The sequence below is a fragment of the Nyctibius grandis genome, chromosome 19 (assembly GCF_013368605.1).
Source record: "Nyctibius grandis isolate bNycGra1 chromosome 19, bNycGra1.pri, whole genome shotgun sequence".
Lineage (NCBI taxonomy): Eukaryota > Metazoa > Chordata > Aves > Nyctibiiformes > Nyctibiidae > Nyctibius > Nyctibius grandis.
The window spans coordinates 5,721,732-5,749,277 of NC_090676.1; the positions used below are offsets into that span (position 1 = coordinate 5,721,732).

The window sequence follows — 27,546 nt, forward strand, 5'->3', positions numbered from 1 at the left end:
CCTTCGGCTTCCCAGCCCTTTTTGGACTCCCACCTCTGTTCTATGGCCACTTTTTCTCAGCCCCTACTTTCCTTTCGGCCTACTGCCCCCTTTGGGCCTCCCACCTGTTTTCAGCCTCTACTTCTCCTTCGGCCTCCCACCCTTTTTCAGCCTCCACTTTTTCTCAGCCTCTACTTTTCCTTTGGCCTCCCACATGTTTTCGGCCTCCACTTTTTCTCAGCCTCTACTTTTCCTTTGGCCTCCCACTGCTTTTCTACCTTCCACCCGTTTCTGGGCTTTGTGCAGTGAGCTGGCTTAGGAGGAGGATGAGGAGGTCACAGCCTGTTGCCACACGTTGGCGTTTGGCTCGGCAGAACTCCTTTCCGTTCCTTCCCACCATGATCTATGTCGGTGCCGTTTCCAGTGAGGCATCTGTGGTGTGTACACGCGTGCGGAGCCTCTCAGCTGCCCGTGCGTACACAGGCGACACTGCCCGTTCGCACAGTCCCTTTGTAATGCCTCCCGCACGCCCAGCATTGATTTGGAGTACATCTGCGCTTGTTCCTCTAAATCAGCCTGACTTAAAATCAGTGCGCTGACTCCAAGCCTGCACATCCCAAGTTATTTAGCTGCTGCAGCAATTTACAGCGACTCTCTGACCCTTTAATCATTTCTGGGGTGAAAAAATTGCTTACCTCTCTCCTCTCAGGTGCACGGAAAGTAACTTTTAAAGCTTTATTTGAGGGGAAGGATGTGTTAATACAACCTCCTGAAGCTCCCAGCCTGCTCTCCTGCACTCAGACCAGCAGCTGTCATGGCAGGAGGAGCGGGTGGTGTGTGAGCGCCCGGGGTGCGGCAGCCGTGGCTTGGGGTGTTGGGCAGCTGGAGCCTCCCTTGCTCTCGGGTTAAAGGCCACTTCTATAGGCCAGTAGGACTCCTTTGGCATCAGGCTGCGGCAGGTACTAATTAATACCAATTAACTATTATCAGTGACAGTTCTTACGGGCTTCATAAAAAAGTCCCGTACGCAGGTTTTCTCTGGTGAGATCCCTGCGGGGCTACAGACGTTCGCCCAGCCTGCCATGGCTTGCAGCTCGTCAGGCGCTGAGGTTGTGCTGGTGGGGTCGGTGGGGGTCTGTGTCCTGTCATCCCATCAGTTTTGCAGACAGTAATGCACAGCTCACTGACGGGCGAGAGAGAAGTCGTGAGTTCTCTTTTATTCCAAACTTTTTGCTGCTTTGATCCTCACTTGAAAAATACATCTGCTGGGCATTGCAGCTGGGGTTTCTGCAAGATTTTGCTGTGGGTCTTCCTCTTCAGCACCCCACAGCCTCTGCCCCCACCTCTGGGGATGGGGTGTCAGGGAACCCTGAGCTTTCACCAAGGTTCAGCAGCGCATGGGGCTCAGCTATGTGTGTTTGCAGAGGAGGCAGCACTGACAAATCACCCACCAGCGCCTTGAAGCGCACAGTGCTGCCCGGGGCCATGGACAGGTGGTCTGGCACTGTTGGACGTGGCAGGAAGGTCTCTGGGGTGGGCTGAGGGTTCCCAAAAACTTCATAAGGTTTCAGCCAGGCAGCTTGGCTGTGAGTTCTGGAGGAAAGTGGTCCTGGGGAAGCCAATGAAGTGGCATGGCTGGAGAGGAACGGGGACTTCATGCTGCAACTTCTAATCTGGGAAAAGCATGTGGGGTTGTTACCAGGAGTGCTGAGACCCAGCTTGTAATGCTTTTGGTACTCCTGGCTGCTGTGAAGGTGGTAGGCATGGGTGCAGATGTCAACCATGGTTGGCTATGGGGTGGGCTCTTCAAGAATGAGTCCCCAGGAGGGGAGCTGGGGTGTGTGTTGCAGCCAGTCGGAGGTGGCTCCCATCACTGACGGATGCTTTCTGTTTTTCTTTCAAATGTCTCCAGGCACTGAATGTTTAGGTCGCACCTTTCCAGGTAAACTGGGTAAGTGAAGTATTTCAAGAGTTGCCAAGATCTAATTATGAAGGCTGATTGCATGATTGCAGCTGCTGTATTATAAACACCCTGGTTACTCGCTTGACGAAACGGGTGGTACGTTGCCTTGCCCTGAGAGCAGCAGGTACCTGCTGTCCGGGGTGCAGAGGTGTCTTCAGAGGATGATTGTGCAAATCTGGTATTTTTTGTCTATCAACAGCTGGCTGCACTTTGGTAATCCTGGGTGGGATTTTTTTTCTTCTGCTGTTCAATGTAGAAACATCTTCAAAAGCTGAATGTCTTTTTAAGCGTGAGTACTCTTCCATTTGCTGTTACTCTAGCAAACTAATGAGCAGCATTACATTAAGGGAAAAAACTTCCACTGTATTTTGCATAAGTAGTTTGACAACCTGAATCTTTTTAAGTCATGGCATGTCAAACTTCTTTTGAGTGTGGCAGGAGCTGCCCATGTCAGGACAGACAAAACCAGGCATCGGGAGCCCTGTTGAACCAGGCTGCTGGATTTGAGCGGAACATGTTTGCAAAAGAGCCTTTGCTGGTTTAAAAAGACATTGTTGTAGTATTTATGGGTCTCTCTCTCAGTTTAGAATTGAGTTTATGAGAGTACCTCAAAAGTGAGGCATCTTTGCTCAGATGTGGTGACCCAAACCTGCTGGGGAAGAACCGACTAAATAAAATGTTAACAAGTGGTGAATAAATGATTTTAATAAATGGCTAATCAATTGTTATAGAGCCTGGGAAGTCAATAGAGCTTATGACCTTGGCTTATAACCACGCTCAGGTCTTTAACATGCTTATAATACCTACAAATAATTTATTAGCCTTTTGTCAAGCATCTATTAGTAAAAGTAGTAATCTAAAATAAGATGGAATTATTTCAGTTGCTTTATTTCGAGCCTGATGGGATGATTTGGTTGCACAGCAAAATAGTCCTGACTTATGCAAAAAAGCTGTAAGACACCACCAGTCCCACCAGCAGCGTTAGTGTGGTGCAGACATCAGGCAGGGGAACAGCAGGAGCCCGAGGCCGGGAGCAGCCGGTGCACACAGGGCGGATACAGCCTCAGTGCTGGTATGCTCACGCCAGTCTGTAGGGAAACTGTCCTGCAGCAGTCAGTGATTTATTTATATTTATTTTATATTAATGCCTTAAACGACAGATTTCAGCAGATAAGCTGGGCGGGCAGAGGGAGCCCCAGTGTCACGCAGCGCTGAGCAGTGTAGCTCGGGGCATTTTCACTCTAGCAAAAGGTGTTTGCTGTTGCTCAACTCTTGTAAAACTTGCACCTGTTTTCTTGTCCTGTGATTTGGAAAAGCCTGTGAGCAGGGATGTGTTCTAGCTGTGCTGCTCTTCCTGCTTTCCCTGGTCTTCCCTGTCTCATTTTGTGTGTATGTTTGTGCCTCAGGGTGGGAGGCAAAAATGCAAGTGAAAATGTGCGGTTTTCTTAGAATATAAATAACAGAAAATGAAATATAATTTTTTGTTGTTCTAGAGTTGTTCACTGCTGTCCCCAGTTGCTTGCTCCTTTGCCACACTCTTGTACTCTTTGGGGATTTTTAATCTTACTAGGTGGATACTATTTGGAGTATGGTGTAGGCCACTTCAGCGATCTGGCTGCTAGCTTAATTGTGTGCCCAGCGAGAAGCTGTGTTTGCAGACATCAGTGCATGCCCAGAAAGTCGCCCTGGGCTTCTGAAAGCCGCGGTCTGCCAGACACAGCTGCCTCTATCGGATGGCTTTTCGCCTCGCCTTTGTTGTCTGAGTCCTTGTCTGCAGCTACAGCCTGGGCCAGTACTGCCGGACATCACCACCTTCCTCCTGGAGCACCCTGGTGCTGCCTGCGGTGCCAGCACCCTTGGGGAGAGATGCCTGTGCCCATCCCCATGCCGTCTGGGCTAAAGCCCTGTGCATGGGGGGTCCAAACACAAACCCTGGGCAGGGAGCAACCACCTGAGACTGGCTCAAGGGAGGTTTAGCTTTCATTGGGGTTTTTTCTTGGGTTTTTAAACTGTTCCACCATCTTCCTGGATGTCTCCAGTGTGGGTGCCAGACCCCTGAATTTCAGTAAATGACTTGTGGATCTCTCTTGCCTGCTGAGAGGGGATCAGATCGGCCAAGCCGCTGCCTCTGCCCAGAGCCGTGCACCAGGGCACAGTCAGGCATTGCCGTCCTCCCTGCGGGGAGCAAAAAGGGGTGCTGCAATTTCTGCTGGGTTTTTTGTTGGCTCTCCTGCTTCTCACAGAGGATGGCTTGGAATGGGTGCAGAGGGTGAAGAGGAGACGCCCTCACCAAGGAGCCACTCATCTGATTTAGGAGGAGATGCGGTCCTTGAATTCTTTAAAATCAAAGGGCGGGGTGGAGGGTTTGCACAAAGCAAAGTTCACAAGGCAAAATATGTAACTAGATGAAAATGCATGGTCTGCTGATTTCGTAGAGGTTTGAATGAATTCTGTCCGAGTGGACACACAGACCTCCTGTTTCCCAGAAGCTGGGTCACGCTCTGTATTTGCTGCAGTGCTCCCCTGTGAAAATGCCCGTATGCATCGTTCTTTATTTTATTGTTGTGGGTTTGGGAGATTTTGTTATATTAGTCTAAATGGGTTTGTTTCCATAGCTGCATACTGCTGATAAAATCCCAGTGTAGGATCTCTCAGTCTCCCTGTGCATGGGTACCAAAAATAAATCACACGTGGTTGTCAGAAGATGAGCTGCTGCCACGGCAGGTGCCAAGCTGCGAGGAAGTTTGGGCTGAACCTCGCTGAGACTGCAGGTGTGTGGCATCTCGCCCCGGTGCCACCACGCAGTGTCCTGCTGCAGCTGCCAGCTCTGCAGGCAGCATTGGTGCCTGGGTGGCCTTGGGGACCTGGAGCACCTGGGGAGGGAGTTGCTGCGGGAGGGATGATGTTTTGGAAATGGGGTAGAAAGTGATGGAGGCAGGGGGAGAAGCAGCTCCCTGTCCCTCACCTTTTTTTCAGTTAGAAAGGTATGGATGTGGTAGGGGGTGTTGGCAAAGGATTGGCATCAAGTGGCTACCAGGATAATAAAACCCCTCTCTTGCTCTGAATTCAGTGTATTCACCATCAGCTGTTAGTATTTCACCTCTCATCAGAAGGGGGTGGCCTTTTAATGTCTATATAAACTACCTCAGCTGCTGGGGCTGGTTTTGCTTGGCTTCAGGCTGTAACTCCAAAGGTCCAGCCTGGGCATGGCAGAAGGATGGAGGCTCCCCTGCAGCTGGCTGAGGTGGCTGCTGGCTGTGCCCTGGGTGGCAGGTCCTATGTGGAGCGGTGCTCCTGGGCTGGTGAGTGCTGCTGGTGCCCAGGGTGGTACCACACCAGTGCCGCCACCTCTGCACACGTGGGTCCCGCTGGTTTCACTGTCTGTACAGCTGGGTCGGAGCACATCTTCTGGCAGAAAACCCAGTTTCTGAGAGGTAGTTGTCTGTCCTTTGGGAAGAGCGAAACTAATTTTTGCCAAAAGTTGTGATCTGCAGGTTGGCACGTTTCGGTGTGGGACCAGCCTGGCTGTCTGCTGGGTGTGCTCGGGGCAGGTGCTGCTCGCCCTGCGGTGGTGTGGTCAGGGCATGGCCAAGGGCACAGCCAGGACGTTGGACACCCTGGGGAAAACCTTGTCCTGGGGGTGGCTGGCCGGGAGTTATTCCCCTTGCTGCTCTGCCAGGGGTGTCCTTAAACCCCCTGCTGCTCTCTCTCCTTTAATGCATCTTTTTAAGTAAGGGGTAATAGTGTTTTCTTTCTGGCAGAGAGAAGGAGGGCTTTTAATAGGTCTTTTGTTTTCTCTTCGTGCAGTTCCCTGGCAGTAACCTGCCATTAGCTCTAGCATTTATTTAGAGTATTTGTGTTTTTATATGTGGGGACCTACAATGCTGAGAAGCCAAGGGGCTTGTCCTGGGTCACACGAGAAATACGTGGTAGAGCTGGGTCTTGACTTCAGCTTTTCTGAATGTTGAGCTGATCCCTGGGCTTGGCGGAGAGGGAACATCTTGGTTTGTCCCCTTTTAACTGAGACGGGGAAAGCAGAAAATGAAGGCTCTGTGGAAGGAAGCATTTTTTTTTTTTTTCCTCTCTCCTGTTGGCGATCTGCAGGGAGCTGGAATTGCAGGATGGGACATGCTTGGGAGCGTGAGGACGGTATGTGTGAAATACGTGGAGGCAAAGGGAAACCCAGGGGCCGGTCAGGCTGGAAATGTGATGAGCTTCATCTCCACCGGGCCCAGCTGTGCCAGGAGCTGCCCCAAAAGCCGCTGCTAAACCCTGCGCCAGCGAGGAAGGGTGGGTGGGCTGCGCGTGGCCTCCCTCCCTCGATACCCCATTGCGTTTTGGAGGCAGTGCCTGCTGATGGGTGCAGCTGGGGTTTGCATCGCTGCTCCTGTCCCGCAGCGCCTGTGTGCCTGCCTTGTCTGGGGCAGCCCCTGCGCGCCGGCAGCACAATGCTCGCCTTCACTCGCCCTCAGACTGGAGGTCTAGACGCTCTCCCTGCCTTTTGTTATCAGGGTCGCAGGTCAGGGAGCGTTCCCAGCTCCCTTTCCCTCCGCTGGTCAGGAATCCTTCCCAGAACGGGGTGTTCCACTCAGGACTGCAACGGGGACCCCTCCAGAGGGAGTCACCCCCCTACCCAAGCACACTTAGATTTAAAATTATTGTGACAACTCCCAAAAAGAAATGTGCTTTAGAAATGCAGTCAGGATCACCCCCACTCCGGTTCTTGCAGGCACAGATGCTCAGCTGACACCAGCTAAATAGAAACCTTTTAGCCCGTGCCAGTAAGTCTGGAGCGCACTGCCAAAAAGCATCGAGGACCGAGGTACAAAACGAAGTCAGGCCTGAGCAAAGTACTTACAAATGAAGGACGGAACTGATGTGCTCCGTCTCTTGATTTTTAGCACGAGATGCTTCAGTCTCGGGGTTTTGTTAAAATACCATGGTGGAATTTTAAAGGTTTTCAGCAGACACAAAGCAAGTAAGTCCCCTAGCAACAAAGGAAAGGTTTTTTCCCTTAATGCAGACTTTTTTGACATGAACCATTTGTGAGATCTGCCCCTCCCCTCCCCGCTTCAAATCAAAGATGAGTTTTGCTGAAGGACACATGTTTAATGGCTTTAGACATATTCAGAAGTGGGACATGAACCCTTGATGTGCATCTGCTTGTTCCCCCCAGCCCACCATGGCTGGCTGAGTGCTCCCGCAGCTTCAGCCTTCCTCTGGCCTGGAAGGGTGGGAGGTAAGGGGAGGGAATTGTTCGATAACTAAGTTGGTAGCAAGTTTCTTGCATGGTTTCTTCTTTTTTTTTTTTTTTTTTTCTTCCTGGCAAGAAGACATAACAAAAAATTGGCAGGTTCGTACTTTCTATTATTGAATTAAAATCTATTAAATATTATGAGCGAGCCAAAACCTGAAATCCCTATTAGGCAGCGCTCTTGGTGAGGTGAAATGCTTCTGGATCTGGCTCACTTCTGCATTTTGTGTGTAAGTGCATGTGTATTATGTGTAAAGAATGAGTGTATGAAGCTCAAATAGAGGTTTTAAATAGAAATAACGCTGGCAGCTCTTTCTCTGTGAATCCAAGGCTATTATGTGTCTGGCTCTCACCAACAAGAGTTGCAGAGGAAGTTCATGTAAACTCTATGGCTGATTTGACAGCTGCACAGCCGTGGCGGGTTCGAAGCCTGGACGCTGTTGGGCAGAAGCGATGACATTTTCCTCTGTCTGGTGATTTACCTCTTTGCAGAGGGTAAGGGGGACCGAGGGAGCCTGTTTCCCACCCCAGTCCTGGCACCCACAGTGCTGGTACGGGGATGGGCATGAGCTGTTGGGCAGTGGTGGCATTACCTCCTGCCCAGAAGGGGTTTGGTGCTTCCATGTCTTACTGAGGGGTCGTGATTCTGGAGTCACTGAAAGCCCTGACAACACGGGCGTGCAGGGTGACTGCAGCCGAGCGTTCATGGGGGACCTTATTTTATCCTTATGGCAAAAGCCACGAGTTACAGTCAGGTCAAGGTAGTGCAGCAGCTTGAACTTCTTCCCTAAAGCTTTATCAGTGGTCTTGCTTACTTCCACTTGGGGTGAATGTCACTGACTTGTGCTGCCCGAGGGACACGCGGCGGGGAAAATGGGCCATCCCACTGCCACCCGCTCCTCTCCCGGGACAGCGGGGCTGCTGCGGAGCTCTGCTCCATGCACGCGTGGAGGGGCTGCGCAGCAGAGCCCGGTGGGTCGGGCAGTGTCGGACCCCTCCAGCCACGACATCTGCAGCCCCTGAGACACACCTGGGCTTTTTGCCCAAATCCTAGTGCAGCGCGGGGAGCAAAGTGCACCTGTATGCATCATGGCAGTGGGGAAAATTGGGGGTTAATTCCTTTGCGAACCCTTAATGCACCGAATGATGCTGCTTGTATGGAGTGTGGGGGGAAATAATGTGAAGTTAAACTCTCCGTAAGGGAAGAGAAGCATCCAGCCCCATTCTTTACTGCTCATTTTAGTAATTTCTTCCAGATAACCTACACATCTGTGTCAGTGCAATTAAAGCAGAAATTCTGTCTAATGAACAGTTGTAGCCCTTGGGCTATTGCGGAATGAGCAGTGAAGTTTGAAACAGTCTTATTAAAATAATAATTAAGAAACAAGGGTGGGGAGACAGAGGGAGGTGCAAACAAGGTGGTGGTGGGATGCTGTAGGGTGAGGAGCAGAGAGGATCTGCAGTCAACCTGCCTTTGAACTCCAGGGGTGACTCCCCACCGTGCCCCCCTCCCATAGAAGCACCCTATGATGAGGCTGGACCCTCCCTTGCCTGGGGCATCTGGTCGTGCCATGTCACAGCAAAATAAAGTCTTTAAAAGCCAGTGTTGCATTTTGTTAAAAGTGGCTGCAGGCCTGTGGGGTCTTGTTCCATCGTGGCCAGCACTGGCTGTCCTGTTAAGCCAGAACAGCTATTTTGCCTTTTTTTTTTTTCTTTTTTCTTTTTGAGATTTTGGTTCTCCAATAGCTGATAAAGCTCAGGAAGGGAGGAGAATGTTTCTTTTGTTAGGATTATATCTGCCTTTGCTTTTTTGAGAAAACTGGCCTTTCTCAGTAAAAAAAAATAAGCTGTGCACACCCACATAGTTTGCTTTAACTTTTCTTTCTCTCTTGCTCTCCTGAGGACAGCGACTGCCCAGGCTGAACTGCATCAGTGATGGAGACGGGCCAGTTTCTATCGTGTGAAAGTTTATTCTTTTGCTTTTGAGTAAATTTAAAAAAAAAAAGTCTTTTCAATGTTAACCCTTGGAGTTATAATAGTGTCTCTCTGCAAGTCATCATTTTGTATCAATAAGTCAATATTTGGAGCTGGCTTTTTCAAACTTAATACACTCCTATTTAGAAAGGTACTGCTGCAGAAAGCAAGTGACATCTCAGATTAACAAAATAAAAAAAATAGGCAAATACCATTAAAAGAAAAGGCCAAACAAATCCCACTGGAATGATACATTGGAATGATTTTAGTGGGATTTATATCTATGAGCTGTGAGGTTTTTGTGGTTTTTTTCTTCTGAAATGGTTGTGAACCAGAGTGATTACTTATCATTTTCATTTTAACTCCATCTGACAAATCGTTTTAGATGGAGAAAGCAATACTGCATCTTTAAATGGCTACTCTGTCAGCGCATCTTGCAGGGCTTTAAATGCCCTTTGTTATCGCAGTCTAGACAGGACGCAGGCGGAATATTTGATATGTTATAAGGCAAAGACTTGACAAGGTTGAATTAATTTACTGGCTTATTTAAAACTGAATTTCAAAACATTTTTCCTTACAAACTTGTCTTTCTCTCTCTATCGTATATTTTTTTTTCAAAGTTAGTACAGTATGTTTCAACTGTTTAGACTGGGAGAGGAGACATTAGCTTACTGCAGCCTGCAGTACTTTAATTGCCCTTTTTATGACTGTCTAGACATCATGCAGATGCATGTTTGTGGTGAGAAGACATTTCCCCCTCTGGTTATACGATAGTCTGAAACCTTTACATTGCCTATCTCCTTACCCCCTCTGTCTTGGAATGTGCTTTATTCCATCCATCTCTGAAAAATCACTTTTTCCCCCCTGATTTATTTTTTGAAGGACACTTCAGTCCCTGTTTTTCTGTTCTTTTCCACATGCTTATTTGCAAATGCTAATGCTTTTGGGGGGAATAAAGGTATGTGGAGCAAATGGCTCTTGGAGCCTCACGGGCAGGTCACGACGCTGCAGAAGCCACAGCTGAGGGGTGGCTTTGTGCAGTGTTCGTTTCTGTGCGATGTCCTGTGTGTACCTGCATCCCCCTGCGAGTACAGCAGTACGTATGGTATGTATGGCTGTGTGTGTTTGGGTTCCCCGTGCCATAAGAGCACAGCCTTGCAGGCCAGGTTTAAGAATGAAAATATCAGCAAGGTTTGAATGGGTTCAGAGTTTTAGTTATGCAAATTGGATGCATTAATTAACCCCATTGCTATAGTTACTGCTTTATTGTTAAATGCAGTGAAAAGGGGACAAGCTGTGTCCATGGATAATCCTCCCCTCTGTGCTCTTCCCCCATTCCCCCATCCCCGGTGCGAGGGCAGCTGCCGCTCTCCTCCCGGGTGCAGGGGTGCCCACCCGCTGCCGAGCATCCTCGTCCCCATGGGCAGGTGACGGGTGGCCCGTGGAGGCAGCTTGAAAAGCCAGGCTAGAAATCACCTCTGCAGAGGGGATGGGCGAGCCGGGGGGCTCCTTGCCCCTGTGGCCTCTTCCCTCCAACCGCCCCCAAAACCTATTGTTGGGGCTGACCTCGCGGGTCAGCTCTCCACCGCCGTCCCGTGTCATCAATCTGCTGTCTGGGGGCTGCGTGGGGACAGGACGGGGGTGCTGGGGACAATGGGGCAGGCAGGAGGGACGCAGATGTGCCAGGCGATGGGGATGGGGAAGCTCGAGCTGTCCCGCTACAGCCGGGCGAGGGGAGGGCATGGGAACCCAGCCCCGTTCTCTGCTCCGAAAACCATCTCTGCTGAGCGAACGCGGCTGGGTGTTACATGGGAGAACGGCTTCTCTTTCTGTGCGTGCTTAAAAACTCACACATGCAAAACACTACAACAAAACTTAGACCTTCCAGCATATCTGCTGTAGGAGTGAAATCCTTTCTCAGGCTGTTGCTACAGCTGAGGTAGAAGTAAATTTATTACCTTTAATTCTGTCAGATTTGGGGCGTTTTTACTCACCTCCCCCACTCACTCTGGTGTGTATATATATATAAATATAATTTTTTTTTTCACATCTCTGTGTGAGAGTATGCACATGCATTCGCTCCCATCTGGTGGTGTTCAGACCAGTTCAAGGACTGAACTTTGAATATTGCAGTGACCAGACGCAGCGTGCATGTCTGGGCATTTGCATGCATTTTGCATATTTTTTTCTGCAATGCATAATTATGTCTAATTTAAGATTTGTCTTTGTTCCATGGGAGTGACTTACCTTGTGGAAGGTCACTCCTTTTGTAAGAAAAAGCTGCAAAAAGATACAGACAATAACGGCGCTTAAGAAGAGGCAGAGAAGGGAGAGGTGTCCTGCTGAACGGCTGTGGACGGGGCTGAGGAAATCCAGTCGCAGTTACAGCCCTGTCGTGACCTGTGTGGCTTTGGCCAACTTGCTCAATCTGTGTTTCGACACCCGTCTGCGAGCCCCGTTGCGGCAGCCTGTGCAGTACCACTGCCCAGGGGCACGTGTTCCGGAGCCCCCTGGGGAGCTGCTGCGTGGCAGCCTAGGGACGGGGGCACGGTGGGGTCCCCAGCACCGCTCCCGAATGCCGATGGGCTCCTTGGGGCTGCGACGGGTTGATAAGTGAGGCGGCGTGGGGGGAGCCGTGCTGATTCACACAGGAAAAATGCCGGAGGAGCAGAGGTTCCCCGGTCACGGCTCGCAGTGTTTGGCTTCTCTGCATCTCTGCCGCATCCCTGAGCCGGGCGCTGGGCCCGAGTTGATGGGGGTCGTGCTGGTGGCAGGGAGGCACGGGTGTTGCTGCTTGTCCCCGTGTCCCTCTCGGGGTGCCCGTGCTCCAGTGCTGGTCCCACAGGACCAGAGCCTGTTGAGTATTGGCTGATGAATGGTTTTCCCAGGAATAAGTGGAAATGGAAACTTTCTAGAGGACAGCCAGGGTGAAGGAAAGCAGAAAAGGAGGACACCGGGGAGGGAGACATCGTAACACCCAGTATATACAGCGTTCAGCTGAGAGAGGCTGCGGTCTGTGCTCATGACAGCCGTGAACCTCCATCTCCGCACCCGTGCACCGTCACCGCTGGCTGGTGGGCAGCAGGGTGTCCCACACGGAGCAGGAAAGCCTGTGCCACCTCACTGCTTTGCAGGCGAGGAGAACGCTTTGCTGCTGCCTTCCTTTCCATGCGTACAACAAACGCAGCACGCTGGATCCTCGTGACCTGCAGAATTAAAGTTGCCGTGTTTCGATGGGCCTGGTGACTAATGAAATGCACATTCCTCAGTGTGTCCGCAGCAGCGGGAGGAGGGAGCGGGCTGCGGCAGTGCCGGTGATGTGGTGCAGGCGGCCATGGTGACTGGGAAGCTGCAGGTGCCCCGTTGGTGCGAGGCAGCTCCCCTGCAGTGGGAGACGGGGCTCAGACAAAGCTGGGATCGGAAACGCAATCCCTGTAATTGCTGTTAGCTTTCTGGAGAGGCGGCAAAGCCCTCCCTGGATGGAGCACTTGCTCTCCTCGGAGCGTCTGTGACTGGCAATTTGTCTGTCGAAACAGATGTGGGCAGCAACAAACATCTATTTCTATAACTAGAAACAAATTTGGTAATTGCCTCTTTCAACAGGACTTGCTCAAGCAGGAAATGAAATTCCTAAATGGCAGTTAGCAAAAGTATTTATAGCCCAGTTCATAAATGAGATGTGCTTTCCTTTGTCATGAGTTTCTGCTGGGTGGAAGGAAAAAAAACCTCTATGGTAGCAAGCCACATATTGATCAGGAGTGTTTCCAGGGTATACGAAAATACTTATTTATTAATGTGTTTATTTTTACTAGCTGTAGAGATACCCCTGACAAACAAAACCTCTTTGGTCTCTCAGGGTCGGCTGGCAGGGTTTGATCTGGATATCGTGTACTGTGTTTTTTCACTCATTCCTTGGTAGATTTTTTTCTGGTTCGTGCTATTTACGATTGCAAACTGTAAGCTCTTGTTCCTGTGTCCCTTTCTGGATGCTCGTGTTCAAGGAGGCGGGTGATGTGCTGCCCTCATCCCTGCCATGACATTGTCAAGGCCTGATGCCGCTGTGCTGCCTCTTGGGGAGCAGAAGATGCTCTGGTTGTTCTCAGCTTGGTGGGGACCATGAGCCTTGCTCAGCGTTTTCCAGTGAGCAAGCAAATTTACCTATCTTTTAAGTGCAAAACCAAAATTGCTTTATTCTTTTAATCCAGTTTAGCTGTCCTTACCCTTGGGAGTAACTTCAAAAGCGATGTACTCCTTCCAGTCATCTCAGGAGGCTGGGATCAGGCTTACTGTGCAGAAAATACGTTGTCTTAAAATCCTGGAAAAGGCGAGGGTGAGAGAAATAGGCACAAGAAGGGAGGGAAGGGCTTGGTGTGTGCAAGATTTTAGAGAGTCTGAGTGTCCCAAAGCACCTCGTTAGTTCTTGTTAACCTGAGGGAGCTGGTTAATGTCTTTAGGAGTTTCTCTAAACAAGTCTCCAGTTGGCAGATCCCTGCCCAGAGCCCCGAGGTGTCCCAGCTGGAAGAGCTGCTGACCCCAGCTCTCACGTTTGCAGTTGCCATGTGAAAGCCGAGTGCTGCCATCCCGATCCTGCCTTTCTGGTCCCTGAATGCAGCTCCCACTCCCTGCAGCTGCCACCATGGCCATGCTCGCTCCGGGAGGTCACCTTTAAAAACCAGGCACAGTGGTGGGATTGGGACAGTTACTGTGTTTTCAGGACTAAAAAATTTTCTGAAGTGCAACCAGTCTGATACTTCCATGGCTATGAGCACGAAATGGGGCCATTTCCATTAGAATAAACAAAAAAAAAAGGGGGTGGGGTGCAGGATGAGGCCATCGTTTGCCAGTGACTCAGAGGATGTGATGCTTGATTACCCAGGGTGACAAATGAAGAAAACTAACTATATTAAACACACGGTTATGGCCCAGGGATTGGCACAATGAATGTGATTTCTTGGGGCCCCATCACCCATTTTCCAGCAATGTTTGTTCTCAAACTGGCTCCTTTTCTGAGTCCCGCTTGCTCTGTGCCCTCCTGCCCCGTTCTCAGCCTGCCATCACTAGCTCACACGGCGTTATTTCTGCTTGCTACATCGGAATCTGGAACCATGTTGAATCTGGAAATGCAATCTAGCTGTTAACTGTACTGCTGGTGCATGAGGCAGGACCAAATCCAACAGGTCCTGTCTGTTGTCACGGGCCTGATCCTGCCGCCTTTGATGCCTCGGTTTTGCTGCTGCAGCTCCAGCTTCAAGATGCTGCTGATTGGTGTCATCAGGGGCAATATCAGTATCAAGATCATATTCTCTGTCTATCTCCAGTACTTCCCGTGGTGCCTTGTAAACAAATACAATTGTTGACAATCTGATGGGCCCTTCGTATGTGCTTTTATGGAGGTATTATTTAGAAGATAAATGTAGCAGATAAATGCTAATACACAAATATTGCAGTAATGACTTTGCCTAGTCTGATTGTTTCTAACATGACCTAACAGACGAGCAGTGGAGGGTGAGTAATCTGCCATCTGAAGTTCTTTGTTCTTTCATCTCTTCTTCCCCTTCCACGGTCTCTGAGAGGGAGAACATTGGTCTCTTTAACGAATGGAGCTCAGTATCTGGTGGGTGAAATGGCCTCTGTAAACCAGAAGCAGTGTTCGGTGCTGCAGCTTCTCTGGCAGCCTTTGGATTCCAGCTGTTGCCCGGAGCTGTTTTGGTTCTTGCTTAAGTTAGAGCAGTTCAGATGTAATGTTCAACATAATGGGCATGTCCCACTTCCAGGCGGGGCTGGGAAGGATGGGCCAGGGCAGAGCTGCTTGCACTGGTCTGTGTATTTTCCTCCATGCCATAAGTATGAAGGGGAGGGTGAGGGGCCATGGTCAGACAGCCCCAGGGCTGGCCCTGATGCCTCTCCTGTGGGCTGCTGCAGAGTCCAAGCCCCTGCAGCTGCTCGCTGAGGAGTTCTGAGTTTATTCCCTGCTAAAATCACAGCTCTGAAGGGTGACTAGATTCAGATGGCTCTTCTCAAATTCACATTCTTTAGCCTTGAGTAGAAAAATTAGGTCCATTCTTTGGCTACATTGCTTAACCCACATCCTTTTACAGAGGCTTTGATGAGCATCTGGCATAACCACCACACTTTGGCTGGACTCGGTTCTGCTGGGTTTGACCCTCAGGTCCTTCCAGGGAGCCACATGCTGCTACAAAATGTGCCCAAATTTTGCTGTAACATCTATCCCCTGCTCTCTGAAAGTATGCTCACAGCCAGCAGGCACAAATGCAAGCTCGTGGGACAGGCAGGGCTCTAAACTGAGCACGAGGACTGGGCAGACCTCACCAGCTCTGCGGACCCTGCTTTGGTCCAGGCCTGCTGCAGACCAGCTCAGTAATGTCAGCTCTGGCCTTTCTGGTTCTCTGCTTGCAAAAGACGGCGTGTCAGTATGTGTAAGGCAAGGCAGTACAGGGTGTCCTCAGCTTTCATTTTCCAGAAGTGATTAGGACTTGTTTTGTGCCCTAATTATTGGGGCATGCAAGGTAGCGGTAGGCTCTCAGCTGTTCGTGGCAAGGACTGTCCTTGTGTGTCTCCTTGTTCCTGATGGTGCCTCTGGGCACCGATGAAGCTGTGGTGCTCTGAAATGTCAGCGAAGACTGGGGAGAGGAGCGGATCGGGCTGTCAAGGAGCTGACAGAATGGATAAGGGTGTCTCTCCTCCTCCTCCTCTGCAGCCTGCTGGTGTCCGAGACCCTGCCCTTGCTGCTGCCTTCGGCTGGAGATGTGGGTGCTGAGAAGGGCTGAAAATCAGACCCATCACTTCCAGTTTAGGGCAGTGTCTCTGTCTACCCATTGGCAATAACTTTCGTGCGAAGATGGCAGCCCAGGTCTGTTGGAGAAAATGCTGGGTCATATCCTTCTTCTGCCTGTCAAAGCCCCTGGGTGGGTATGGGAGCAGGCAGGGACCTCTGGACCAGTGGCTGAGAAGGATGCTTGCTATGGGATGCTAATGAAGCAGCCCAGGTTTTGGAGTGCTGACAGACACTTACTGATGCTGGAAGAGGGGGACCTTGGTCCACCCCTATTCCAAGACTTGTTTTCCATTTGCTTTTTGAGGAGCTGCACAAGCTTGTTGAGAAGCCTTTAAGGTTACTGGCCTGACACCATTCTTGGCTGAAATCCTTGAGCATCCCTGCTTGGTGTCCCACAAAGCTTGTAAGTGCAGAATTTGGAGAATCCCAGACAGGGAGGAAGGATGCATGGACGCTCTTCAGCTCCCAGCTTCAAATTATTGCCAGTACCAGTCTGATTTGGACTTCCATTTCTCCCCACCACCTTCCTGATTACTTTTAACCTGCACATGCTCAATAGAAAAGTAGCTGTAACCTTATTTGTCTTTTACATGCTTTTTTATGTAACTAGAGCGCTGCCATCAAGGGCTACAAGGAACCTCTTCAAACAGAAGATGCCCAAGGGCAGGGGTGGATGAAAAGATGAGAAAATTGGGAAAAGAGGGAACTGCTGTCAGGGCTGTGCACATCTCTGCTGCGTCTTGCTGCGAGTCATGCAGCCAGGGCAGCTCTGTGGGTATCGGAGGTGTTAATGGAAAACCAGGGATGAAAGTGCACGCTGCAGATTTCTGAACAGTTTTCATTAATTCATCTGGTTAATTTTGCCATGTCTGGAAAGACTCTGTACGTGTGTGTGCAGAGACCTTCCTTTCCGGGGTCTGAGGAGGGGGTGCATGGAGGATGGAGTGTTGCAGTCAGTTGAACTTGCCGTAAATCCCCAAGGATTACAGAAGAAGCTGGGACATGTGGTGTGACATTACAGTGCCACCATATTTAGCTGACGGTAGGCAGCAGTTCATTTATGGGTTTCATAAGCTTCAGGACCGGACACGGCCTGACTGTCCCCAGTCCCTGGGGGCTGTGCGAGAGGTTGGTGCTGCTCACCAGGCACTGCTGTGGGTTGGTCCCCACTGAGGTGCCCCACTCCACGTCATTGCGGGCTCTCGGCCGCAATCTGTTGAATCACGGTGCTGAGTCACCCGTGTGAACCAGGCTCCGTAAATAACCACAGGTGCTCCATGAAGCGGCTGTGCGCAGTGAGGAGTGGAAAGTGCTGCTTCCTTGTTGGAGCAAGGGCTCTGGGGGCAGAAAGGAAGATGCTTTTCTTGGCTCAACTTTCTCTAAGCATCACCTAGCTCTTTGCACGGTGTCGGCAGGTATCCTGCTGCCACCCCACAGGAGACATGTGTTCACCCAAGGGCTGGTTGCTGGCAGAGGGCTTGGGTGCCCTGTGCTGTGGGTTCTCCGTTCATGCTGATAAGTTGGTGCCCAGTAATTGCATCCTGTTGCTGGTGAGCCCTTTGGCTCCATGCCTGCACCAAGGGCTGTGCTCCTCCTGGAGTCCCAGGAGGGACCGTGTACCTCGGCGAGGCTGAGTCTCGTTCCTGGGCTGAGTGACCCAGGAAAAGACTTTGTCCCTCTGCGGTGGTCAGGGTGGGAGCCTGGGCTCACCACTTGACAGCTGATCTGGGTGCCCGGGATCGGGGTAAGCACTCCTCCACCTCGCTGTGGAGCATCTCCCATGCCAAGCTTTGCTCCAGCTGTTTGTCCTCTTTGGCTTCCTGGGGACCTTAACCCTTCCCCACTGCCACCCCCCTGTATCTGTGCGTTTACCTCATCCATAGGCTATGGCTCTGCCGCCTGAGTGGGGAGGGAGGTTGCGGCATGCCCACCGCTGTGGGCAAAGCCTTGCTCTGAAACCCTGCGTGGGCACCTGCAGGCCCTGCTGAGGTGGTCAGGGGTGCTGCAGGGACAGGATGGGGCCAGGGAGCTCGAGCTACCTGCCATCAGAAGCCGTCCTTAGCCTGTGTCTTCTGGAGGCTAGAGAGGTGCCGCCCGGGTTTGTACAAGACCTCTTGTACTTCAACAGGAAAGTTAGAAGTCTCAATCTGTTTCTGCCTGGTTTATTGAGGCTTGTTAGGCAGCAGGAGGAACAAAACTCTCTCATTCAGTCTTGGTGTAAAAGTTGTGTGTGTGTCGGAGAAAGTGAAGACCAGAGGTGAAGGCACAGTATGTGGTGGGGTTCCTTGGCTCTTGCGTTAGGCACTTACAGGGTGTTTCACTTGGAAAATTAGTGACATTTAATTAAAAATAGTCCCTGTGTAGGGTGGAAAATGGCCAGTCTGGGAATTTCCATACAACTGGGTTGCAGAGTAACGTCCCAGCGTAGACAAGTACTCTGTTATCTCTGATTGCAGGTGTTTGTGGAGGGTCTTCAACAAGACAGTCCTTGTGCTGTGGTGGGCTAAAACCCGAGGCCAGGTCAAACACCCTGACTGCCGGGAGCGAGCTCCCGTGTGGGCAGCGATGGCACAGCGGTGATTCAGGGGGAAATGCTGTTTCCACAGTTCTCTGAAACTTCTGAAACAGCAAAATCTGCATCATTCTCAGCAATGCAATGTTCTCTCTCCCTTTTTAGCCTCCCTGACTCTTACTCACTTCCTTTTGGATTTTTCTACTACTCAAATTCATATCAGTTTCTAGATTAGGGGAAACTGCTGGAGTTAAGCTTTCATTTCAAACCCACTTTTTTGCCTTTTCTGTGACCTGTGTTATTGCAGATGTTGGGGCAATGTTGGAAGTTTCCCCATAGTGGTGGGGCTGTGCCCAACACTCCCAAAGCCTGATGAAGGCTTTGCCTGCCTCTGTTACCAGCTCTCCTCTCTGTCAGGCACATGGAGCAACCTCACAGCACGGCTTTAGATGTATTTTCCCGAAGAATGCTAATAAAACGAGTGATAATGGGGCTCTGAAGCTGAGGGACCATCACAGGAGCATCCAGAAGCTGAGGTGTATGTCCCATCCATCCTGGGTAAAAATTAACTGACGGCTTATTAACTTTCAACAGCAGGGCTTACTCAGGAGGTATCTCATACTGTCTGGCGTGAATCAGGGCGTTGGGTTGCCTCACACCAGGCTGATGTCCACCAGAAGATGAAATCATCAGCAAGAGTTTTTTCTTTACACCCTTAAGAGCATATTTTTGATAGTCTGTGTGAGCTTGCGATTGGGCTCATCATGCTTGAACTGTCCCAGCAATCTGTTTCAGGTCAGAACTAAGGGGTTTTTAATGATAAAAATACCCAGAGGAAGTGAAAATGAACATGGGAGAAGCGAAGTATTCTGCAGGGGATTCTCTGCTTGCTTTAATTTTGTCTCAGCAAAACAGACTTGGGTTTTAGCACGGTGCACCACAGCGTTTACGATGACTGGCATATTTTTTAAAAACTTTTTTTCTTAGGAATTGTGGCTAGCGCAGCTACGTTTGTTCAGCTTAGCTATTATCTCCTGAGTAATTTCACTTCTCATCTCTTCTCACACTATATGCAATTCCAATATATAGAGAGATTGTAATTGAAGCTTACAGATAACTGTTTTGACCTGCAGATGTGTATTATACCCGACTGAAAGCAAAGGTCATCTTGGCCGAGACCCTGTCTGAAAGCTGTTCTGTCCGTTTGTAAATGATAGCTGGAGTACCCGTAATTATTGCAGCAAAATGCAGGTGTATTTTTTTTTTTCCTCCTTTTTATACTTGCCAGTGCTTTGGACTGTTTGTCTTCAGCAGTGGTACTCTATGTGAAAGGAAGAGCATTAATAGTTTATAGTGAGCATTTTATGAACTCTAGTGTAGCTGTAAAAAGTAAGGAAACGCATTTAAAGTGTATCACAGGCTGCACGTTGCGGAGTCTGTGGGCTTTGGGGAGCGGCGGAGTCTCCTGTCATTTATTAACGTAACGCTATAATCTGCTGTGAAACCCTTATTCGAGGCCACATGTGTTTGAAAGTGGCAAGAGAGTAATGAACTTGAAGAATAGGACGTGACAAGTGATTTTACTTGATCACGAATATCCAGTTTCAGGATTGTGAGAATCTGGGGGAAAAATGCTTAGTTGCAAAACAGTTGCATGTGTGCTGACGGACTCCCAAAGCTGCGGTGTCTAGACAGAAAATACAGAAAAGCAGGTTGTGTCACTTAAATGTGATGTCTGAACCTGTTAGTTTGAAACATATTCTGGAGTAAAAATTATGCAAAATTAAATTAGTGTGACCTTACTTTGCATGTGGAGGCTGAATATGCCCATCTTGTAAAGCCTCGTGCATTTATAACACTTCCCTTGGGGAAAATTACAGAGAGAAATGGAATGAGGTCTCTTCTAATTGAGAAGTGACAATGATTAGGAAGCCAAATACAAAATGTGTTGAGTATTTTTTTTCTTGTTTTGTTGTGTGTGTGTTTTTAAGAATACCAGTAGAATTATAAATTAGGTGCTTTGCAGTTTGGCTTGTTTTTCGTTCCCCAAAGGCTTTTTATTAGCATAGCAGCTGAATTGCACTTGTATAATAACGTATTAACTCAAAGTTTAGGTTTTTAATGATCTTTCTTCATTAGTTTGACTGAGCTGCTGGGATAAAATCTTACCAAGTACATCCAGCTTTCCAGTGTGTTGGGTGTTTTACCCCTTCTGCAAACGAAGCCCGTGAAGTCAAGTTAAAACAGAGGGAGAGCTGGAAGAAACTTTGGTGCCTCGAGTGTGTACGAGTCTTTTGAAAAACAAATTGAGTGTGTGGGACTTCTTTTTTTGATTCAGTTTGATTTTTATTTTATGTTTTCCAAAGGCCAGATTGGACAGCACGAGCATTCTTGGGATTAAAGCTCATCTCAGCGTACCTGATGTGTTTGCTCCTAGGCTCTGTGAGGCTGCGCTGCTCGTTGCAGGCTGGGCTTGGGGTCGAGCGAAACTTGGGGCACTGTGTGCCCTCTGCTCCTCCCTGAGCTCCGGCTGGTGCGGAGAGCGGAGGTTCCTCGTGGGTTTGGCCTCCTCGTGTATATGTACAGCATTGGGAAGAAATTTTTATTTCAGCAGCACCACCAAAGAAGACATGGGGACAGATGCATTTCTTGTATACAATACTTAAACGTTGAAGCCCTCGCCTGTGTTGCAGGACAAGGGTAGGTGTGTTCCGCTGCAGGGATTGAGCATTGTCCAGATCCTGACGGAATTCCCACCCTTTCTTCTGCTTCAGGCTCTGCCCGTTTTATGTCTGTACGTGTGTGCAGGACGCTCGGCTTAGGTTGTCTGTAAATGGCACATGTCTTGCGTGTGTCCCTTCCTAGGGAGGAATTAGGGCAGCACTTCCTGATGGCCAAAACTTCGCCCATGTCACCAAAGTGCCATGACTGATTTAGCAAGGCTTGGTTCATTTAAGGGATCTCTCCTTAAGGGACTTTCCTTTACAACTACCTTCATCTTGTTTTTCTTCAGAAATATAACCTCTTTTAACAGAAAAGGAAATTTTCCATCACTGGTCTCACTTACATTTTTTTCTCGTGTTTTCTTACTGTGGCCAAAGCACATGCTGCATTTTGAGGCTAAATTGACTCATCTTCCTAGAAACCTTGGGGTTTTGGTTTTTGTTTTGTTTTTTCTTTTCTGTAATGAATTCTGCAAAAAGCAGGCTCTCCACCCAAGCTGGGTGGCTGCTCTCCAGCCTGTGGGCTCTGATGCCCACGTGTAGGTGAGGCAGCGGGGCTCCGGGTCAGTGACCCCCTGGCGTCTGGCTCTTTGTGGGTGACCTGGGGAGCTGTGGGGCATCCTGTGCCTGGCTGAGGTGCCAGGGCTTCACCCTGCTGGTCGGGCACTGGAGGTCAGCAGGGATGCTCTCGGTGCCTCGGGGTGCAGCTGGCACTAGGACATGCCTCTGGGTTACACAGGGACACTCTCCTGCATAGCGAGGACCACATGGGAAGAGATGTTGTGCCTTATTTTAATGGTTTTGCATCATCCTCTTTTCCCAGCCATTTAAGTTTCGGTGTGTTTGTGCGTCTAGTTGATCTGATTCGTGTTTAGAAGAAACAAGCTCCTGTTTCAGCCTGTTCCTCCAGCACAGGGCACCCGCGGCAGCTCTCGGGTCCAGTCACCTGTCGTTCCCATGGGTGAGCTGTGCTGCTGCTTTGGGGCAGGATCGTAAATTATTGGGAACATGTTTTTTTTTTTTCCAGGCTCTTCTGTCGCAGTGGTATTTGGGCACCCTGCTGGGGTTGCTGTGGAAGACCCAGAGCTCCTCTTTTAAGAAGATGCCTTTAGCTAAAATGCATTTTTAAGGCCAAACTCCTTTGCAATGTTCAGCTTTTATTCCCTCTCTTCCCACTCCATGTGCAATCTTCCGGTGTAGAGGCAGCTGTGTTATAGGGGTGCTGTAAATACATGGGCTCCAAATCACTCATAGATCTAACTTTAAGTGACAGATAAGGCTCCTGCTTTCAAGGCATAATTCTGCTTTTTGAAGGTGGTGGGCAGAGCTGGTTGAGCATTTTGGGCCATGGCAGAAATAGCTGCTGTTTAGCAGAGTGAGCTCCGAGGTAACTGGCAGCACTCACCACCTGGACTGTTTTCTTGACATTTATTTGCTTTTACTGGCACTTAAATGCCACCCGCCAGGAGGAAACTTTCCATTAAAAAAAATAAAATTTGCCTGACTCAGCAGCATCCACCCCAGCTGGTACGAGCAGTGTGATGCTGCTCTTCAAGGCATGATGGGTCTTCCTGTGTATGCACGGGTATATACGTGTGTGTGTCTGTACAGATAAAATACAGATGGCAGCATCCGTGACAGCCTAGGGCACAGCTTTCCGAAACTGGATTTTATAGCTGTCCCTACTGAGAAGCAAACAAAGTTTAAATCCCCAGAACTATTGAATTTTGCTGGTCCGGGCCCTGCTTTCCGATGAGCACTGGAGTTGCTGCTGCTCAGTCCTGGGCACGGCGAGCACCGGGTGCTGCAGGCACAAGGGGGCTCACAGGGAGCAACCGAGAGGGTCGGGGGTGGTATCTGCTCTCTGGGTGCCAAATGCATGGAAATAATGACCCCAGTGCTATGTTTGCCTCCGGTACTCAATTTTCCTTAGCCTCAGAGAGGTGTGAGGAATTATTTCCTTAGGAAATTTTAGGAGTGGCTTCTTACTGCCTCCTGCCAAGTGTCTCTGGAGTTAAGCGGATAGTCTGTTGTTTGCTTGTTCTTGTTTGTTTGGAGGATTTTTGGCAGTTTTCCTCTATGCCAGTTCAAGCCACTCAAGCTGCCGCTGTCAGCTGGCCGAGCCCTGAGCTGAGGGATGTCTGGAGCTCCCGGATGCAGTCCCCGAGGGCAGCCGCATCGTGCCCGTCTGGCGTCTCACCAACAGCGCCCTGGGGCAGATAGGATGGCAAGAGGGGGGCTGCCAGCGCCGGTGCCTGCTGTGCTCTGCTGTGTCGTAGGCTCCTCGTGCCACTGTCTGACCCCCGTGACAGAGGAGACACGTGCCTGGTGCGCGGGCATGCCGAGGAGGGCTTCAGCCTGGTCCTCCCTGGGGGAAGGAGTGGGGGCAGTGGGAAGAGAATTGCAGAAATCTAGCTTGTATTTAGCTAAATTGTTTCGTTGGGAGCAGTTACACTGGCTCGTGGCTCCGCAGCTTGGAGCGAGGTGCCTTTGGCACTGAGATGCCCCCGGTTTTCTGTGACACTGAAAAAGTGAATTAATTAGGTTTTTTTATGAAGTCAGTAGCTGGGCTCAAAGCATGCAGAGCCCACGTGAGAGCTTTATGGGGGGAGGTGCAGTGGTGTCATTGGCATCTCGGCCACATTAGTTCTTCTTGCACTCAAGTACATGCTGCTTTTTCTGGTGGCTTAAAGTCTGTCTGTCTCTCTTGCAGCGGAGTTGGAGTTTGTACAGATAATCATAATCGTGGTGGTGATGATGGTGATGGTGGTGGTGATTACGTGTCTGCTGAACCACTACAAACTCTCTGCGCGATCCTTCATCAGCCGGCACAGCCAGGGGAGGCGGAGAGACGAGAACCTCTCATCAGTAAGTCACGCCCTGCTCTTCCAACCCACATCGTCCTGTGCCGTTTGCCCAATAATGTGATTTTGGGGAAATGTTAGAGCCAAAGGCATTTGTCTGGGTCATGTTTGCCCGTGTGCCACTCGGCACTGCATGAAGAGACACCCTCCAGGCTGGGTCTTGGCATCATCTTCTGTCTCTGTTATAGGTGGGGGGCCTTTTAGGGGTGCCTCTGGCTCTTCAGGGTGCTGCGTGTTGTGATATATGGACCGCCGTAGCCTCCATCTTTGCCCTGAGCTTTGCAATTTGGACTTTACGTCCGTAAAGTAACTGCGTGAGGCTGTGTGTCCTGTTCCTGAAACCGCCATGTACCCCCAGCTAGTTGGGGTGCATATGCCTTGCCTTTTTAACAGCTCCAAACTGTGTCCTTTGGCAGCTCCAGTTGGAGTCTCAAATGACTGTATAAAATCTTACTGCTTGCCTTGAAGGAAATAGGAAATCCTGAAAGACTTTGTCTGGTTTTCAGTTGTACCTCTGACAGGGACTCAAGGGGGATGTTGGTTTATGCAGAGCTGGAGGGTTTCCTCAAACACAGCAGCTCAGAGAGACTTACAGGAGCATATAAAGACATCACATTTTCTTGGAGGGTGAGCATGTGCTAGTGCTATTCACTGCTGCCTACATGGTTCTGTCTTCAGTGAAGGATATCTTGTACTGATGCTTTTTTTTTTTAGTGTTTGCCCTGAAGAATCTTAAAGCCCTTTAAAAGATAGGGCTTGCTCAAGGTCGCTGCTTCGCACGCTCCCAGGGCAGGCTGAGCACACTGGTGCTGCCTTGTGGTGGTCTGTGTGGGACCGCAGGAAAAAGATCAAATACTGGGATTACTTTCTTTTTTTCTCTTTCTATATTTTCTTTTCCTTTTCTCTCTTTTTTTTTTTTTTTTTTATTTTTGAGAGAGATATCTAACATCTTTTATTAAATAAGTCTCCAGTACAGCGCCGTTGAAGGCTGCCCAGCCAGCAGACGCCCAGGGCGCAGGCTGTCCCTCTGCTCCGTAGCCGCTCTTTGTCACAGCGTTAAACCCACCGGCGTGAGGGTGGTGAGTGCCCAGGCACCTGCCTACTTCGGGCATCAGAGCTGAACCCCCTGCACGTATCCCGGCTCCTCCCGGAGTTACAGAAATCTTATGTCTCTTATCGTCCCATGCACCCGCTTTCAGCCGTAGCAAAATGTGGGCGCCTGAGCATGTGAGTTTTTAAAAACAGCAGAAAGATTGCTTTCCCGTTTTTAGATTTTTCACTGGTTTTATTATGTTCAGAATGTTTTACTTGAACAATACCAAAATGTTTCATTTTACGTTTTCAAAGCCAATATCAGATCAAGCCTTTTTTATTTTAGTATACTAATTTCTGTTTTCTTAAGTGGCCTGTTTTTTATTTTCTTTGGAAAGAGGAAAGAAGGCTAACATGGAAAGAGAAGAGAAAATCACATGGAGATTGAACAAAAATTTCAGGTTGAATCAAAAATTGTTGACTGTTCAAAAATGCCTGTGTTCCCTTTTCTCTTTTTTTTTTCTTTTTATTTTTTTTTTCTTTTTAAAATTTCACCAGGCCAAAATTTCCAGCCATTTTTTTTTGGCCCAGTCCCCACACCAAAACAGCTCCGTTATTTATTCAGCCTTCAGACACATCAGTGATTAAATGGCGTTTCAGCAAAGATTTACCTCTGTGCCTCTGCTAGACCTCAGTGAAGATGTGGAGTCTTCGAAACCTTTCTCAGAGCCAAGGAGAGAAATGTGAATGTACCATTTGGGGTTTTTTTCCCCCCCTCTTTATAATTCTTCCCTTGTCCCTGCCCCAGTCTGTGCTGTGAGTGCAGCGTGATGGAGTGGAGCCAAGCTTCCCTGTGGCCCGAGCACCGACCTGGCAGGACGTGGGATGAAGAAGCCCCCCGTGTGCTAAGCAGGAAGCTTGTTACAGTGGGATCCATCGTAATAAAGATCTTAAAAGTGGCTCCTTTCAGATTCAGCACAGCATGTCTCTGTAGAAAACAGCTCCAGCCTAAACAAGCGTTCAGGGACGGCAGACAGGCTATGCTGAACTGAATACCAGTTTGTGTAATCCGTTAAACTTGTGCTGAACTGGTGTTGGGCTTTTTAAATCCCAAACTTCATTCTGCTGTCGTGACCGCAGATGGGCACCGGAGCTGCATACATGCTTTTCATCTTCTGAAATATTAAAGTAGTTCATCCCATGGCAGGATGCTGCTAGGTCTGCCGGAGTTGTCCTTTTTTGTTGTTGTAGCTCAAAAATTACCACTGAAGGAGAAATTAATTTCCCTAAAGGTTTTTTTTTAATGCAGTTCTCGCTAGCAAGGAATTCTTGTATTACGTCATGTGTTTCTCCATCACCGTTCTCGCTGTACTTAAACTCTGTCTCCTTACAAGTACCTTTATTTTTTCAGTGCTAAGAATATTTAAGAAATGCTGCTAAAACTTTTTTGCACTATGAATGGCACTGTCCCTGCACCTTTGGAACAGTGATATCCCACTCCCCCAAGAAAAAGTAGTTTAAATGCAATTTCCAAGCATACCTTCATCCCCCCAAATGGAAAATATAAGTCTTCCTGAAGGCTCAGAAACATAATCTGCACCATGCAGCTTTACAGAGAAAATTCTCTGACATTGCTAAAACAAGCAGTTCTATAAAAGTTGAAGACTGATCTCTAAAAAAGAAATTAAAAAGTCATTTTAGGTTCTGCAGCAAGTCCTGGAATACTTGCAGAGGCTTTTACAGCTGTATTGCTCATCAGAATCTCAGCTTTTGTTTCAGAAAACCATAGCTTTCTAGACTCAGCTATTGTTGAGAGGAATTCAAGTCCTAAATATTCTGAAAATCAGAGGTGAGTGTCGAGAGCCCCGAGGACAAGGATCTACAGTGGTGACTCTTCCTCACGGGGCAGCGCAGTTTTGCGTGGCTCGGTGGGACGGTGTAGCTGTCCTGTGGCCAAAACACAAAGGCTAAAAAGTATGTGTGTTTTCTGTCTCTGAGGCTTTGCCCTCCTCTGACTACCGCTTTCTGGCAATTTTAATCCCACTGTTGAGTTTTTAGGAGAGATGAGCCATTACCCAGGTGGACTCCCCAGCAGTGCGTGTTGCGGAGGGTCGGTATCAGTGAACGGTGAGCGTGCTTGTGGTCCGTCAGCTTCAGGTTGAGCCTTGGAGTCCCAGGAGGGGTGGTTAATAACAGCTGCAGAGATCCAGCTCCTACAGCGAACAGGTCTCCTGTCCGCTCCTTATCTCTCTGTGGATGCCCTTTTAATGGTGTTTCTACTGGTTTGCTATTCTTGCATCCGCGTGTCGCCTGGAGCATCTGTAAAACCAGAGGAGTTAATCTGTGAGCGAGAGCTTTTCTTCTAAACACCTGGATGGGATGTTGAGTGCAGACATTGGGTGAGTGGGTACTTAGGGGTAGGGGGGATTTTGGGATGGAGCAGCTCATG

At 49.3% G+C, this 27,546-nt stretch overlaps 1 protein-coding gene across 3 annotated transcripts in view; it reads left to right on the forward strand.

The window, feature by feature from the left end:
- Positions 1–27,546, forward strand: part of PMEPA1 (prostate transmembrane protein, androgen induced 1) — a 50,215-nt gene that overhangs the window by 14,236 nt on the left and 8,433 nt on the right. For 2 of the 3 annotated variants that reach the window (XM_068416362.1, XM_068416363.1), the window contains exons 2-3: positions 1,892–1,930; positions 23,915–24,069. In XM_068416362.1, coding sequence (XP_068272463.1) covers positions 1,892–1,930; positions 23,915–24,069 — 194 coding nt within the window. The remainder of the gene's footprint in view (positions 1–1,891; positions 1,931–23,914; positions 24,070–27,546) is intronic. The other variant, XM_068416365.1, reaches the window with a different exon arrangement.